The sequence below is a fragment of the Pelecanus crispus genome, chromosome 11 (genome assembly GCF_030463565.1).
Source record: "Pelecanus crispus isolate bPelCri1 chromosome 11, bPelCri1.pri, whole genome shotgun sequence".
NCBI classification, from domain to species: Eukaryota; Metazoa; Chordata; class Aves; order Pelecaniformes; family Pelecanidae; genus Pelecanus; species Pelecanus crispus.
Genome location: NC_134653.1, coordinates 27,777,767 through 27,794,481, shown reverse-complemented (window position 1 = coordinate 27,794,481; position 16,715 = coordinate 27,777,767). Strand labels below are relative to the sequence as shown.

The following is a 16,715-nucleotide window of genomic DNA, read 5'->3' as shown; positions in this document are numbered from 1 at the left end:
AATAATAAGCACTTCCTTCCTTTCTATTTTCAGTGACTGAACTAGAAAGTAACCACGATTGCTGTAGCTCATGCTCACAAAACCCTGTGTAGCATAGTCGTCTTTTCCTCGCCCTCCTCCTGGAGTCTTCAATTATTCTGCAAGGGGAGGTTGTGCAGCAAGTTTCAAGCTGAAAAAATTTTAAAAGTGTCACCAGGATTATGGTATACTGACTTTGTTATTCAGTTTCATATTCAACGTAAAATTCAGTATTAAGTTATCCACAGAATTTTCTCATACTCCCAGATTTATTTTTTTCTAGCAGTGCATATCAGGCTTGATTCCCCCACCCCCAGCTCTTACAGAGTGTTTGTTTAGCCAAGAAGGCATGGAGAGCAGCTTGACGTTTGGATCTTGAGAGGCATTTTGGAGTTGTTGGAAGCGTCTCACTCCTTCCTCTGGTTTCATGTAAACAGCTTTGCTGGCTGTTGCAGAAGGGAGGAGAGCCTTTCAGCTGCAGGAGCAGTGGCCAGCAAAGAGGAGCAGTGCGTTGGATGTAAAATCCTTTAGGTGGCCAGAGCCAGAGACATTTTGTCAAGTGGCCCGAGTGGTGACGATCAGTGACAAAACCTTTCAAAGAACTGCACGTTTGTCACAAGGATCTGCACTCCTCTGTGTACCTTTCAAGGGAGGTACTTGCTAACCAATCTGAGTTTTCAAATGATGGTATGAAAACTTTAATTTTAGTCAAACTGAATAATGTTTTTCCAGTCTCCTCCCCAGCTGTTTCATTACAAGCTTTGTATTTGTATCTTTCTTAAGTTTTGTTTAAAAAGCTGAATGCTAGGCAATTTCTTTTTTTTTTAAAGTTGCAGTATATGATCTGAATTCAGAAATATTCTTCCTGAAGGTTACTGATACTTAGGAAGGAAAAATTCATGCCTGATGGGCTTAGTTAAACTTCTCTTTGGGAGAGGTTTTAATGGAACTGTTTGTTTCTTTAGTCTCTGACTCAAATTGCAATTTTAAAAAAGAATTCAACATCACTCATGGAATACATTCTGATAAACTCACTTTAACATCAATGTTTTGCATATTGCTTAATAAAATCGTGGTGGGTGGAATGAAGATTGTTCTGACTCCTCATGGCAGGTTTCCTTCTGCTTTTGGCTTGAGGCTGCGTTTGAAACAGGCAGGTATGTAACATAGCACAGTAATCTTATTTATTGCTGCTTTTCATTTGTAAAACTGCAAGTCAACACATGAAGACTTTAGCGACTTCCCTTTTAAAATCAGACCTTCTTTTGTAATTGCAATGATAAAGTAAACTGAAACACCTCTAATGTGAGTTTTAATTTAAGCTTTTCCAATGTGCCCTGTGGTAGAAAGGAGAGCATCATTCCCCAAAATACGCAACTTTGTTTCTATGAGATGGACTTTGTCACTTTCACGGCTTTCTAGCTGCAGTTAGCATATTCTGTTGTTGCAAAAGGTTTTACTGCATTATTGTAATTTCTGGGGTAGCATTAAAATGTATGCATAGGACGTGAGAAGGAGCTGCAAAATTATTTTCAATTGATTCTAGATACGGTAACCGAAAGCTCCCTCTAAGTGATACACCTAATTCAAATGAAGGGTGAGGTAATGCTGAAAACCCCAGGAACCTACACATTGGCTGTCTTCCGTTCCTACAGTATGCGTCTAAGTTGACCATAAATTGTTTTGTATAGTTAAATTGGCTAAGTAGGTTGTTGCAATGTGGTGCCATTATGAGGCATTCAGTTGTTTTAGGATTTGGCAGAAACCCAGTTTACATACGTGCAGAGAAGCAAAAAGATGCCAGCTCCAGAATGTGTGTGTTCTATCTGTAGCCTGAAAGGAAAGTCATCGTACAGTTTGGGGGAAGAAAAGGCTTTTCTATTTAAATAAAGTATGTGCTGTGTTACGGAACTGCTATCTACTAGATCTGTACATGCTTGAGAGCTACTGAGCTGCATGAGCAGATAAGATCTTTGCCACCAAGCCGCAGAAGGTGTTGGTAGTTGGGGACAGGAGGAAGTGACAGTTGTGCCTCAGGGGTCAGCCATGGTATGGTTTTAGGTACTTTCTGGAAAAGGGAAGCTACAGAAAAAAGTTTGAAAGAAAGCTCCAGGGATCAAAGAGGAAAAATGGCTTTCTCTGTGATCACTAGGGAGTAAAAGTAGAGAGCATGAGGAAAAGCAAGAGTAAGAAAATTTGGCAGAACAGTGTGTGCATTATATCTAGTTGAAGTCATTGTTTCCTATTTAAAAACACTGATATTTGTGTGTTGTTTTTTCCCAAGTTCCTATACGTCCTATGGAGTAGAACTGCAGATTCTCTGAAGACGTGCAGTGGGAGGGTCAGTTGTAGCCGGGCTGGTTACATATCTGCTTCTTTTGTGGTCAAATATTTGATCGCAGTAATTATTTTCTTTGCTTCCACCTTGCATTAAGTTCTCAGGAATTTTGCTCACACTGAAAGTAAAGCTAAAAATATCAAAGCAAGACCTTTAAACATGGATAAAAGAGTAAATATTTGTATATCCTGCTCCTTGAATAGGTTTGGAAAGCAATAGTCATTTTCAGTCAGGTATTCCTATCAATGAGACTATTCTTTCCTGCATTGTCACAAAATGGTATACATGACCAGAGGATTTTCATAAAGAGCTGCTACAGGAAAAGTTTCAGAACTGAATAAAATATGAGGGAAGGGTTTGCATTTATGTAACGGCAGTTTTTGTGAATGGTCATAATGTAAGTTACATACTAACATGCAAGCATAGCAGTATTTGCATTGCATTTTTTCAAATATGGTGACTAGTGTGTTGACAGCATCCATGTTAAACACCTGAAAAAAAAATCTCCTTAGACTTACTAGACATTGCAAAATCTGAGCTGACTATCAATAATTAAATTATGTTTTCTATCAGTCTCCAGCCTTGCTCCCCAAAGATTCCCTTGTCCCAGAAATTTAATTAGAAGGCTCAGGATGTATGCACAAGTATTTGAATCTGCCACTGGAAAATGGATACTGCTGAGGAATCTGATTCTTCCTATTAGACTGGTTAGTGTCATGGTGAACACTGATGATATCAAGGCAGTAACCAAGTTCCTGAGACATTTAGTAACAGATTATTTGAAGATAGAAACTTGCTGTGGCTGCACAAGAGTAGCAGCTTTCGGGCCAGGAAAACTTATTTTAAGGTACTGCTTGGTTTTTGTGGTAGTTGAGCTTTGGCTTGGGGAAGGCGTGTTCACGGACATTTAAGAAAAATGCACAATATAATTTAGGCTTTGCTTGCTTTTTTCTGGGAATAGTTCAGAAGCATATTTAGAAGGTGTGCTGTGGCTTCTGCAAGCCTCCTTCTTTTGCTACTGGCAGGAATCAATTGACTTTAAATCCAGATCTCTCCAGACTGCAGCATTTGTCTGTCCATTATTCCCCTGACCCTCAGTGGAATTCAGTATGCTGCGGAATCTGACCCGTATTTTAAGATTTCTGTCCTTTTTGGTTGGATCCCTCTTCAGAGGTTTCCCCTTTTTTTTTCTCTGCAGGGAATCTGGCGCATCCCCGTGGATGAGATCGACCGCCCGGGCAGTTTTGCATCTCATATGAACCGCTCTATTGTCTTACTGCTAAATGTGCTGTCACAACTAAAGGATTACAACACCTTGCTGAAAGTCTCATCTATGCTACAGAGGACCCCTGATCAGGGAAAGTATGATATTTATATTTTAATCCATTATTTTGTAAACTTTGAATATATTTTGTTCACGGTGTAACTATTTTATTGAAAGACTTCCTTAGTTTAGGAAAAAAGTCTTTAGACAGATTTCCTTGGGAATATTGTGGAATGGTAGTTAATTTTTCTCAGGACTACGATTCCACAGTAGAGTCCAGAATTTCTCTGCATTTCTCTTGAAACTCAGAGCAGCCATACAGCTGCCTTAACAGACTTGCAGAGGCTTTCTGTCATGTGGAGGGATTCACTGGTGGGACAGAGCATCGTGACTTCTGCACCCTTCTGCTGGCCTCTTGCTGTGTCCAGTGAGGGAGGTCACAGCCCAGGCATCCTGCCTTCCTGTAATCCTTAACTGAACAATGGTTATGTGCCTATTGGCAGCTGATGCTATTTAAAAAGCTTATCCTATTCAGGGATGATCTAATTTTAATTGCATTAACCTTATTTAAGAAAAAAGAAGCCATTTAACATGAGCTGTATACAGATTCATATCAGTGGGAAGACCAAAATAAATATCTAAGGAAAACATTGAAACAATTGAGGTAAAATTCTAGTAGCTTGCCGAGTGGGAAATGCTGAAATTAGTCTCAGGCAAATGCTTGAGAAATTGAACTGAATGATTGATGGCAATAAGTTGGAGGCATTGAAGGTTTCTTCATGTGTTTTTGAGTGTGAGTCCATGTGAATTTGCATAGATCGTAGTATGTCTGGGAATATGTCACCACATGTTCAGCAAACTTGAAGCCAAAAATACTCTGACTTTTAGCATATCAGAAGGACTGGACCATAGAAGGTTTAAATTCTGTCCTAAGCAAGCCCACAGTTGTACTAAAAATATTATGTTATTTATAAGTCTAGGCTGAATTTAACAAACAAGTAATTTGACATGTTGGATCAGCCAGTGCCAGCCATGGTGAACTGCAGTCATTACAGGAACTTATAAATGCAAATATTCTGTGTGTGTCTGGTATATGCCTGTAACAACCGTATTTTTAAAAATAGGCGGGTTTTAGCTCAACTTTAGTTATTACTGAACTAATGAGGACTCAGGTCTTTGTATCTTTTGTCTGGAAAGCAAACCATAAAATTACCAGTTTAATGTAATACTGTAGAGAGAAAATATGTTTATTTAAAATGTTGGCTTTTTGACTGAAATTGTACCCTTTGAAATTATTTACTTGATTTTTTAGCCCTCTAATTAAACCCAGCCAATTCTGAAAGAGAAATTCAGTTTTCCATTAAACTCAGTTAGGTGGAATTGATGACTGGAAATCTTTTCCTTGAAAGTGCACTAAAGCATTGTGTCAGAAAACACTGAAGTTACCATGCTCTAGTAAATTAAATGAAGCTATGGCGTGAATAAGTTCTACACATACAATTTTTTTTTTTAATAATATTAAATAGGAAAAAAAGTATTAGCACACCAGTGTTTTAGCTCTAAAAAACCTAGATTCAAAGGCAACTGATAAGACCAAAAAGAAGGGATTTACTGATGTCCTTAATCTCACATGCACAGTTTATCCAGAACATGAAAATCACCTGACAGTTCAAGATAGCTTTGTGTGTCTAATACTCTTTTTCAAGAAAAAGAATATTTCTTTTGAATAGAAAGCTGGTATTTGAGGGGCGCAGAAGGCTTGATATAAGAAAACTGCAATTCTGGTTGTCTGTTTTGCACTGGGTATGGGGTTTTTCATTTCTCCCCTTCCTTGTGTTTGTAGATAGCACTGTCTTTGCTTCATGCATGTCATCTTTGATGATTGTGGGGAGGGGAGAAGTGGAAGGAAACACAGCTAAAGTGTTATATTTCAATATGCAACTGTATATGTTTTGTTTGCTTTCTTCTAACTTGTTTTAAAATTGTTGTGTTGGTGTTTGTGGGTTTTTTTTTATTTTTGGGGGTTTGGGTTTTTTTTTTTTTTTAATGTCCTGGTTCTTGCTTTAAAGTCCTGTAAGCTTTTGGCAGTTAGCTTATGTATTGGGTTTGTGTGGCAAGGTTTTGGTAGCGGGGGGGGGCTACACGGCTGGCTTCTGTGAGAAGCTGCTAGAAGCTTCCCCCATGTCCAATAAAGCCAATGCCAGCTGGCTCCAAGATGGACCCACCGTTGGCCAAGGCTGAGCCCATCAGCAACGGTGGTAGTGCCTCTGTGATAACATATTTAAGAAGTGGGGGGGACACTGAAAAACAACAGGACACAAACTGCAGCTGGAGTGAGGAGTGAGAATGTGTGAGAGGAACAACTCTGCAGACACTGAGGTCAGTGCAGAGGGAGGGGAGGAGGTGCTGCAGGTGCCGGAGCAGACATTCCCCTGCAGCCCCTTGTGCAGACCCTGGTGAGGCAGCTGTGCCCCTGCAGCCCATGGAGGTTAATGGTGGAGCAGATATCCACCTGCAGCCCGGGGAGGACCTCACGCCGGAGCAGGGGGATGTGCCCCAAGGAGGCTGTGACCCTGTGGGAAGCCCACCCTGGAGCAGGCTCCTGTCAGGACCTGCGGACCAGTGGAGAGAGAGGAGCCCACGCTGGAGCAGGTTTGCTGGCAGGAGTTGTGACCCCATGGGGGACCCACGCTGGAGCAGTCTGCTCCTGAAGGACTGCACCCCATGGGAGGGACCCATGCTGGAGCAGTTCATGAAGAACTGTAGCCTGTGGGAAGAACCCACATTGGAGAAGTTTGTGGAGGACTGTCTCCTGTGGAGCAGGGGAAGAGCGTGAGGAGTCCTCTGCTGAGGAGGAGGCGGCAGCGACGATGTGTGATGAGCTGACCACAACCTCGATTCTCTGTCCCCCTGCACCACTTGGGGGAAGGAGGTAGAGAAAATCAGGAGTGAAGTTGAGCCCAGGAAGAAGGGAGGGGTGGGGGGAAGGTGTTTTAAGATTTGGTTTTATTCCTCATTACCCTACGTAGACACGTTCTCACTCCTCTCTCCTACTCGGTTTTGATTGATAATAAATTAAACTAATTTTCCCCAAGTTGAGTTTGCTTTGCTGGTGATGGTAATTGCTGAGTGATCTCCCTGTCCTTATCTTGACCCACAAGCTTTTTCATTATATTTTCTCTCTTCTGTCCAGTGGAGATGGGGAGTGATAGAACAGCTTAGGTGGGCACTTGGCATCCAGCCAGGGTCAAACCACCACAGTTTTAATTTCTGTTATCTTACTGTGGCACAGGAAGTACTTGCGTGATGCAGATCGCCAAGTTCTGGCCCAACAAGCCTTTGTGCTTACAGTGAAAGTGTTGGAGGACACTCTCAACGATTTGACGCAGGTAAGGCAGCAGTGCATTTAATGGTCATTGATTTAGTAATTAGATTTTTCTAGGTTCAGTTTAATCGTTCCTTAGATCTCCTGAGGTTGAAGGACTACGTTATTATCACCTGTTTCTGATATCTTTTGTTTATATGCAACTACACAGAAAACTTTCTTCCAGCATTGTTGTGTTTTGGTTTTGAAATCCAGTAACAAATACTGTTGTTCAGGATGGACTGCAGTAGGTTTGGTTTGACTGTCCCTTAAATTTCAAATGATGTTATTTACATGGAGTATAAGGACGACTACATTTTCAGGTGGGGTCTGTTGGAAACTTCCTTTCAAAATGAACTAAGATTCCTCTTGCAAAACAAAACCAGACAACTAGATATTACATGCCTAGCCATTTTTAACTGCTAGTCCTTGACAGCACCACACCAGCTATTATATCTAACTGTAATTTAGATTTAACTTTAAAAAGTCATATAGAGACTAATCGGTTTCCAGGTTAAGGTAACTGGAAATTGGAAGTTTATTGGGTAAATGCATTCAAGAAGAACTTGTTTCTGAGGGTTTTGCAAGTTAACAGAGTATACGTTTAACAAATGAAATGAAAACATCCTTAAGAATGCTGGAACTCTGTGTATGAAATAGTTTGTTCATGAATCTGGATGGAAGAATTGTATCATTAGCAGTTTTAGAAAACCTCAGTACATCATCTCTTCTTTCAACCTTTGGACCATCACCAAAATAAAGGTACAAAAATTAAGATACTATAACAGAGTTTAGCATACTTCTCGATCTACTATCAAGAAGAAAGTTAGGTAAGAGCAACCAAAGGGAAGATTCTTAAATTCGAAGTTGATCTGCAGCTGCCAAAAGAAACAGGTTCAGTTTTGATTTCAGTACATTAGAAGAAAATTTTGTGCTATTAAAACCTTGGATTTCATTTAGTTGGATCCCATAGCATAGACTGAAGTGGTGGTGGGGGGGAGAACGTTGCAGCTTTTTGGCCTGTGCTGTTGATTTCTCTGTGGTGTTTTCACCAATTAAAACACTTTAAGACTTGTGGCTTGGATTAATTAATATTCAGGAACAAATAAGAATGAACATAGAATAAATGCATTTTCTTCAGCAGAGGCAGTAATGTAAAGGTACTCATTGTCAATATTCATGGTAGTCATAGCTGTGCTCAAATGCTTTCTGATTTCAGTAATAACAGAGTAGAATTCTTTTATTAAGGTGTCAGAAGATCAGAGTTCCAAGTCTTCTAACCTTTCTTCAGGAAGGATGACAACAGACGTCTCTAATAAAACTGGTGCTGAAGAGGGGAAAGATGTCCTTCCCAAAAAGCCAGTTTTATCGGATGGAGTAGTACATAGTACTGAAAATGGAGTAAAGGAAGTGACCCAGGGACAAATTCCCAATGCTATGGACATATTGGAACAGGAAGACAAGAATGACAAGGAAATTAAAGAGCTCCCTGGGCCTGGTTCAGTTGAGCCTATGGATCTTGATGGATATTCTAATGACCCTGAAAAAATGGATTCTTCATGTAAACGCAGTGAGCCAGACCGTCTTCAGTCTGGCAGGAACTCAAAGGAGAGAGCACCAGAGAGCCGGACTCCAGAACTTTCTTTGGAAGAGCTAAGTATCAGCTCAAAGCATCAGCAGCAGACAGCTAAAGGAATAGTTCAAGCAGTACCTACAGAAGAACCTGTCCAGAGATCAAGCAGGAAGAGGAAGTTGCTTGAGGATGTGGAGTCTGGGAAAACACTTCTGCTCGATGCTTATCGAGTATGGCAGCAAGGTCAGAAAGTTATGGCCTATGATCTGGGTAAAATTGAGAAGATCATGTCTGAAACATACATGCTGATTAAACAGGTAAAGTATTTTGTCATTAATTGTAATTTCTCTATGTGACCTCAGACGTGATTATAGAACAACAATAGTTGCCAAACCAAGCAGTATAAAATTGGCCCTATATCTGTTCAAAAGTTGGGGAGATAAACATCTCCCAAAGAACCACTCTCTTGACCACTACTAGAGTGGCGGGGGGAAAGTAGGACCCTCCATGTTTTGGAACTAAATTTCTGAAATCAGTTAAGAGCTATAATAGCAATTATGTGGGGGTTTGTTCATGCTGAATGTTAGTTTGAGTTGAGAGAGAGTTGTGTATCTTTGAATATATACTCCTGAATAACCTAACATCACTGTTCTGCCACAGAAGTACTGCTGCTTCCCCTTACTCCCACGCTGTACATCCCCGTTTCATCTGAATTTAATTAGATTTATAGATGAGCTAAGTAATTACGACTTCATTAGTTGTGATTCTGTGTTCAGGTGGATGAAGAAGCAGCACTTGAACAGGCAGTCAAGTTTTGCCAGGTGCATATGGGAGCATCAGCACAGAAACAGGTAAGCTCTGTGAAGTCCCTGGCTGCTTGTAACAAGCTGTTATTACTTTGTACAATCAAGTCTGTCGCTTAGTGTTTGCAGCAATTAGAAATACCTACTTTTCTTGTAGCATTGTCATCTAGGATAAGTCGGGGCACGTTAGTGTAGGGAGCTCATCCCTTTTGTTAGGGTCATTGCGACTGTTTATGTCAGGCTTGAAGGACAGTTTGCATGCCCAAAAGCTTTTGGGGAAACCCCAAACAATCTTCAAATTGAAATAGTTATGGCACACTGCAATTTTCTTAATGTCCACATCATTCCTCAGCATTTCATGGATGGTAATTACTTCTCTCTGATCCGTAAGGGCTAACAATCTTATCAGCTCTTCCCTTGCTAACATTGCACTCTGCTCCAGAGATACCCAATATCTTTTTTCTCAACTTGCATGGTTGAGAATCTATATTTAACTCTGTTATATTACTCAGTTTGGTTTTAGCTTGTAGTTTCTGGGTTTATCCCGCAAACAATTATAGACCTTTAAAGGGGTGGTTATCAGTCCTTAATGTGAACTCAAAGCCAAGAATGGCTGGATGAATGGCTGGATGAATGACATGTTTAGCGGTCATTCATTTTGCCAGCAAACCATCAGTTGAAAGCCCCAAAGTGTTTTCTAGTTTTGTACTTTCTGTAATTTTTGCCACTAGCACACAATGAAGCAGTTGCTCAGCAGATTTTGACTGGAAGATAGAATACGTTTTGAAGAAAAATCTATGTTCCTAGTTAATAGTCTGTGTTTTAATACTGCTCAGGGCTTTTGTCGTGGTTTAGCCCCAGCTGGCAACTAAGCACCACGCAGCTGCTTGCTCACTCCCCCTACCCTGATGGGATGGGGGAGAGAATCAGAGGAATAAGAGTGAGAAAACTCCTGGGTTGAGATAAGAACAGTTTAATAATTGAAATAAAGTAAAATAGTAATGATAATAATAGCAATACAATAATGATGATAATAATATACAAAGCAAGTGATGCACAGGGCAATTGCTCACCACCCACCGACCGATACCCAGACAGTTCCCAAGCAGCAATCGCTGCTCCCCGGCCAGCTGCCCCCAGCTTCTATACTGAGCATGACATCATATGGTATGGAATAGCCCTTTGGCCAGTTTGGATCAACTATTCTGGCTGTGCCCCCTCCCAGTTTCTTGTGCACCTGGCAGAGCATGGGAAGCTGAAAAGTCTTTGACTAGCATAAGGAGTACTTAGCAACAACTAAAACATCAGTGTGTTATCAACATTCTTCTCCTACTAAATCCAAAACACAGCACTGTGCCTGCTACTAGGAAGAAAATTAACTCTATCCCAGCTGAAACCAGGACAGGTTTGTGCATGTTTTATTCTATGAAAACGTAGTCTGTGTTAATCAATTGCTAGCTCTCAGAAAGTAATTATAATAGTATTTGTCTAAAATATTTGGAAAAAATCTGTTGGAGTTCAACTTAGAAACCTGTTGTCTTGGAGTGTTTCCAAGTGGTGGTCTGTCATGCTTAAGTGTGTAAAACATGAAGCATCTCTAAGGTTTTCTGCACAAGAAAGGTAGATAACTATATGAATATGCTGAATCATGTTCAGTACTGATTTAAAGTCAAGCTCTTTCAGAAATTTCTTGAACAAACTTGTTTTATGAGCTGCAGAAATTTATTCTGGTTTTCTGCAGTTTGTCTCTTCTGTCCCTCAAGTATCTCTTCTCCTATTACTTCATCTTCCCATCATCTCCTGTAACTACATCTTCGTGTCATGTGTCTTACCCAGCAGAAGTGTACAAGGAGAAGCACATGCTATGACTAGTCTAGAGATATCCACACACTTCATTCCAACTTGCCGGTTACCGGAAAAAGAGTATTATGGTTGCAGGGAGCGGGAGAATTGCTTGCTTCTCTATCACTTGATTCTTTCCCTTTGCCTAGGCACTAATTTTCATAGAAATGGAAGGACAGTAAAAGTCTTTCAGAATTCCTCTTCATCCCCTAAATTTGGATGAGGCTTTTCTTCTGTAAAATACAGCCATATCTGCTTTGCAAAACCATAAGCTTTTGAGGAGGTACATCTCTGATGTTAGCAAGTTGAATATCATCTTAATGTGAAATGGATTTGAATATCTATCTCATCTGTTTTTCAAAATAAATACATTTCTTAAACCTTCAGGTAATTCTTCTAGTTTCTGAAGCAAATTCAATATCTATCACCAGAAGACTGCCTCTGCTCTTTAGATCTTTTCAACCTAACCTCAAATAATGCACATTGCCTGGTCCTCCCTTCAGTGTGTTAACATATGTGACAAATGCTGCTCAGAACTAAAGCGCAGCTGTGTTAGAGATGCTGGTTAATAGGCAGAAGAACTTACAAGGTGAACCTTATGTATTACATAGAGTTAAGAGGCCTTCCTTTTAGGTTTTTCTGCCTAGTGAAGCTGAAGAAAATTGACGCTGTAGGTCAGCTACTGTAACAAGGTTTAGTGCTGTCTACTGTGCAACTTCAGGAAGAGCAGATATTTCTGTGTCTTCTGTGAAAGGTTCTAGAATTTTTTTGTTTCCATTTAAGATACGTGCCTTCCAATGGAACTTGAACCTTGTGTTTTCGTGCACTATTCTCTTGAATCTATGGGTACCTGTTTTCTTCATCTCATTTTGAAGAATATTGTTTTATTGGTGATTATCACCTTGTCCAGGAGGGTAGAGGAGGTTCAGACCCTCAGGGCAGACTCTGTTATGCAGCATTTGTTCTAGACAACATTACCTTCACACTGAATTTCTTCCTGAAATGGTCTTGGTTTTTGTTGTCAGGAGGCATGCCAATCTGTGTTTTTTCCATGTGCTGTGTAGAAAGTCTGAGTCCTGAGTATCCATAAAGGTTTCCAGTTGTTAATATGGAGATAAAAATTATCTAACAGTGCATCTAGTGAAAATGTGCGTTTGTACAGTGCATATCCTAGCAGAGTAACAGGAGAGGATGTAAGAGTAAAGGGAGTTTTTCGTTATTAGATTTTCATGGAAGTAAATTTCTCCAGTTTGTGCCCCTCAGGAAGTCAGTAACGTTTTTCCACTGAACTACAGAAATGTCAAGAGAGTATTCTAGTAGAAGTGTTTCTTTGCTCATAGTCTGGTATTTAACAGATTTTTATTTTTTTAATAAAGAAATCTTGGCTCAGAATGCTAAGACTTTTTTTAGTTTATCTTGGGGAAAAAATAGGAGTCATCACACTGTGATTTATGACTTCAAAATAAAAAGAATTTGCTAATAAGCTTCTTTAAAAAGTAATGTTACTGTTTGCTTTTTGGATGTATTCACCTTTTCAAAAACTACTCAACAAACTCGCATGTATCGGCCAAGTTCCTCACTGGGCTTTCTTGAAGATTCTGGGTATGCGATTGCTATTCCAGCTCTTCCAGCAAAGTCAACAGTTACTCAGGCATGTGGCAAAACATTAGAATGGTGAAAAACCTGCACACAAACTAATCTGGAAAGTAGATACAGTAGGTGAGCTAGTATTAAACTGCATTGGAAGTGATGAGATTTCCTGTTAAATCACTTGAAATAAAACATCCCTCTTAACGTGATGCACTTTGAAGCTTGTAATGTTCCCTCTTAGGAAGCGGTTCCAGCTAATGAGATTGTAACATACTGCAGTCTCATTTTTGTGTGTTTCTAGCAGGATCTTGTAAGCTGTGTGAAGCTGCCCTACTGCTAGTATAACACTATGAATTAGTGTGGAGACACAGGAATAGCCACTCTTGTAGACATCTGTCTGTTTTCAACAGACTGAATCCTGTTTTATTTAAAATTGGCAAGCGTTTGCCTTCTGTAAACAAATGATGTCATGTATATTGCTGCCGCAGCCCAGAGAAGTGCTTTGTTATTGGATAGTTTGAGTAGGTTTATAGGGCCTGTGGTTCTTCAGTCCCTTATCCCAAAGAAATTGACAGTCCACACAAAAAAAAAAAAAGTGAACACAAAACCCACCTTGAAATATGTCTTTCTCTGCTGGGTGTTGTATTTTAGAGTTCCAGTCAGTATATGGTTTCTTTATGAAAGTTTTCACTTGCTACTAAAATCAGGAGTTACTTGAATTACAGCTTTTCAACTTTCTTCTAGACCAGTCAGGGTTTTTAACCTAAATATTTAACAACTCAGTTGAAATCTTTTATATGCCTCTTCAGGCATAAGCAGGAAACAATACAGCAATCAGTAAATGGAATTTGACAAAGTGGGTTGTTATACTTTTGTGATGAGATCTAATCTTTTTAATAGCTTGGCAATACTGTGACCTTTTCACTTGATTTCAGAAATCCTCTGTAGTCCTGATGACTGATGCAATGTTAACATGTATTGAGCCAATGAGACTCTAGCACCATCTTCTACAAGGTCAGCTAAATACATAGGGGAGTGGCTTAGAAAGGTTGGCTCCCAGCTTTGAAGAAGACAGAAAAAGATGGTGGTTCAAAACCTTGCCACGATAAGTTCCTGTGCTCCTGGAGAACAGCTGAAATTGAAGTATTTTCTGTTGAAATCTCTATTGACACATCAAGGAAGAAATTAGTGTAGATGTTCTGTCATGAGATCTTGCGTAGGGTTGTGACATACCCTGCTTGTGCCAGGGACAGAAGATTGTGTTTCAGAAAGGGGTCCTTCATATATATGGCTGCTATTCATAGTTCAGGAGTTGCTTAACGTCTTTACAGGATGCTTAACAATATGTTTGTGCTGGAACTGTAATACCTTTAACAGAAAGGTGTACCTGTGTGTACTCAGTACAGACTTGGATAAAAAGCTATATAGCATTAGCGCTCTGGTGTGGTGAGGAACCTTACCAGTTAAACAAAATCAGTTGAGCATCATCTTACCAATTAAACATCGTCTCAAACTTAATTGGATCCAACTCTTACTTTCAGGAGTAATTGATGTTTTCCCATGGCAAACACAATTTTGTTTTACCAAATCCTACTAATGGGGGCTTTGAGTTTTTAATGTCTAACGCAGAAGCAGCTGAAGACCTGAAACAGTCATTTAAAGAGGCTACCAAAGAGAGACTTGTGTGTTTGAAAAAGCTGATAGTAGATACAATATAAATTAATCCATGTGTATTACCATATTGGGGGAGGGAGGGGATTTTAGCTTTATGAATAATTTGTGCTGTGTTTGCATTAGGCTAGGTTCAGTGTTACTGTAATAAGTGTTTAGTGTTAAACCATAATAGTGAAGTAAAATCTGAGGTTATAACACTATCTAATGTGAAAGTGAAATGGGGGTGAAGACTAAAATGTGCGCAGTTTTTTTGTTTTTATTAAAAAGGAAAGTCCTTTATGATGTGTTGGAACAGAGTAGCATAAACAGACAAGATTCCGGTAATTGATAGAAAAATATATTCAATGTAAGTTGCTGGGAGATTTCTTTCAGTATTCCAAAATAATAATAATAATAGTAATTTAAAAAAGTGATGTATTTGTCAACTTCAGCACACTTTGGTTCAAAATCTAAAGAGTGGTGATGCAGCATTCCTAAACACTGATACTAATGCTGCTGGTTTTCTTTCTTACCATATCCTCAGAGTTAAAGAGGACAAGAGCAATATTGTCTGATCGGTTCTCAGTATTACAGAAGACTGCCCAGCAAAGATATTGAAAATAAATACCATTTTATCTGTTACAACAGTATAATCATCGGCCCTTCAGAGAGTTTAGTTTTGCTGACTGTTGCACATTTAACTGCTCTTGCTGAAGTCGCTGAGTTGATCATATGACTAAACTAGTGTATGCTGAGGATTTAACAAAGTATCTTCTCAAATATTCACATTGTCTAGTATTGCCAATTGACCCTTTAGCTTACTGTACTGTTTTTAGAAATAAGAGACTAAAGTTCCAGAGACTACTTAAATTTAGTTCAGACTATTGCACCTTTCAAAGAAGAGTGTCATGACCACCAGTAATGACCCATCAGGAGTGGGGTTGTGACTCCAAAGACATTTAAATATTTGTGCTAGTATTTAAAGTTACAAAGTGAGTAGTCCTGGAACTGGACTGCAACTGGAAAGGGTAGGAGAGCAATAGCCCATCTCATCTGATGGGCTTTCTGTAACTGAGGGAAGAAAGTAAGTAGTTCTGGGTGCACTAATGAATTGTGATGGTGTTGCAGTTTTCTGAATTTTTTTGTTGTTTAAAGTAACATCCTCTAGAAGACATGATAGTGAGTCATAGCATGGCACAGTTAAATCAGCACTTTAAAGTGAGAACTGCTGCTAGAAGTAAGCCTGCTTCCATGGTGGCTGCTCCTTCCTGTGCCATGGTATATGTTCCTGTGCGCTGGCACAGGCATTTGTATGGCCGTGCAGCACACCAGACTGGAGAACAGGTGTGGCTGAAAGTCGTTCCTCTTTTTGGGCTTTTCCATTTAAGTTCTTAAGTGTGAGCAAGACTTTTTGATATACACGTATCAAATAGGCTGAAATTGCTATCCCATAGTGGTCACCGTGTCATTAGTAGTTAAGTTACTGAAGTTACACTAGAGATTAATTCACTTTGTGGTCAAGCAGCATTTTGAAGGATGCTTGTTCTTTTCTTTGATTTTCTCTGAGAATATTATCAAAGATTTGCAGAGATCCTGAAAGCAGTCAGCTATTGCTCTGAGTTATAAGATATATTTTTAGTCTTGCCTACTATGATTTTCATATGAAATTAATGGTCCCTGGAAATGGAATACCAAGGAGGCCTGGCTGAGGGAGAATGAAAGATTAAGAGAGGCAGACTAGTTTGACCTTGACATAGCATTATGCTTAAATGTGTGATCCTAAGGACCAAGGAGGGGATGTGCTGGCAGAAAGCAGTTGTGAGGCTTCTAGATAATTAGAGAATTTCTAATAAGCCTTGCCACTGACTGCCTAAAATTGGTCATATTAAATTCTTCATTTTATGTATAATGATGCTGTCTGTAATACTGTTAAGGATGTCTTGGCATGGGAAAGTTATTGCAGCACAAGCTAGGATGAAGCTTCATAGTGCACAGAATATTACATTAATGCATGGGGAGATACTTCAGTCTAAGAACGCATCTGTCGTCTTTTTTTCTTGGCTTGCAATTTGAAAAGGTATTTTTATTACTGTGGACTTAATATTGAATGCTTTAATAATAAAATTACAGCTGTCATTAGTGTTGAAACTGTTACGACAGGTAGCTTAAAGAGGACAGGAAGAACTTTGCGGTTGTGTGCTAGGGTATACTGTGTACCGCCAATCCTGAGAACTGAATTTATATTTAAAAAAATAGCTTAAAACATTGCA

General features: G+C 39.5%; 1 protein-coding gene across 4 annotated transcripts in view; it reads left to right on the top strand.

Annotated features, from left to right (window-relative positions):
* The window catches only part of CABIN1 (calcineurin binding protein 1), a 124,967-nt gene that overhangs the window by 85,167 nt on the left and 23,085 nt on the right, over nucleotides 1–16,715 (top strand). For all 4 annotated transcript variants that reach the window (XM_075718187.1, XM_075718188.1, XM_075718189.1 and 1 more), the window contains exons 31-34: nucleotides 3,555–3,718; nucleotides 6,913–7,009; nucleotides 8,233–8,874; nucleotides 9,334–9,408. In XM_075718187.1, coding sequence (XP_075574302.1) covers nucleotides 3,555–3,718; nucleotides 6,913–7,009; nucleotides 8,233–8,874; nucleotides 9,334–9,408 — 978 coding nt within the window. The remainder of the gene's footprint in view (nucleotides 1–3,554; nucleotides 3,719–6,912; nucleotides 7,010–8,232; nucleotides 8,875–9,333; nucleotides 9,409–16,715) is intronic.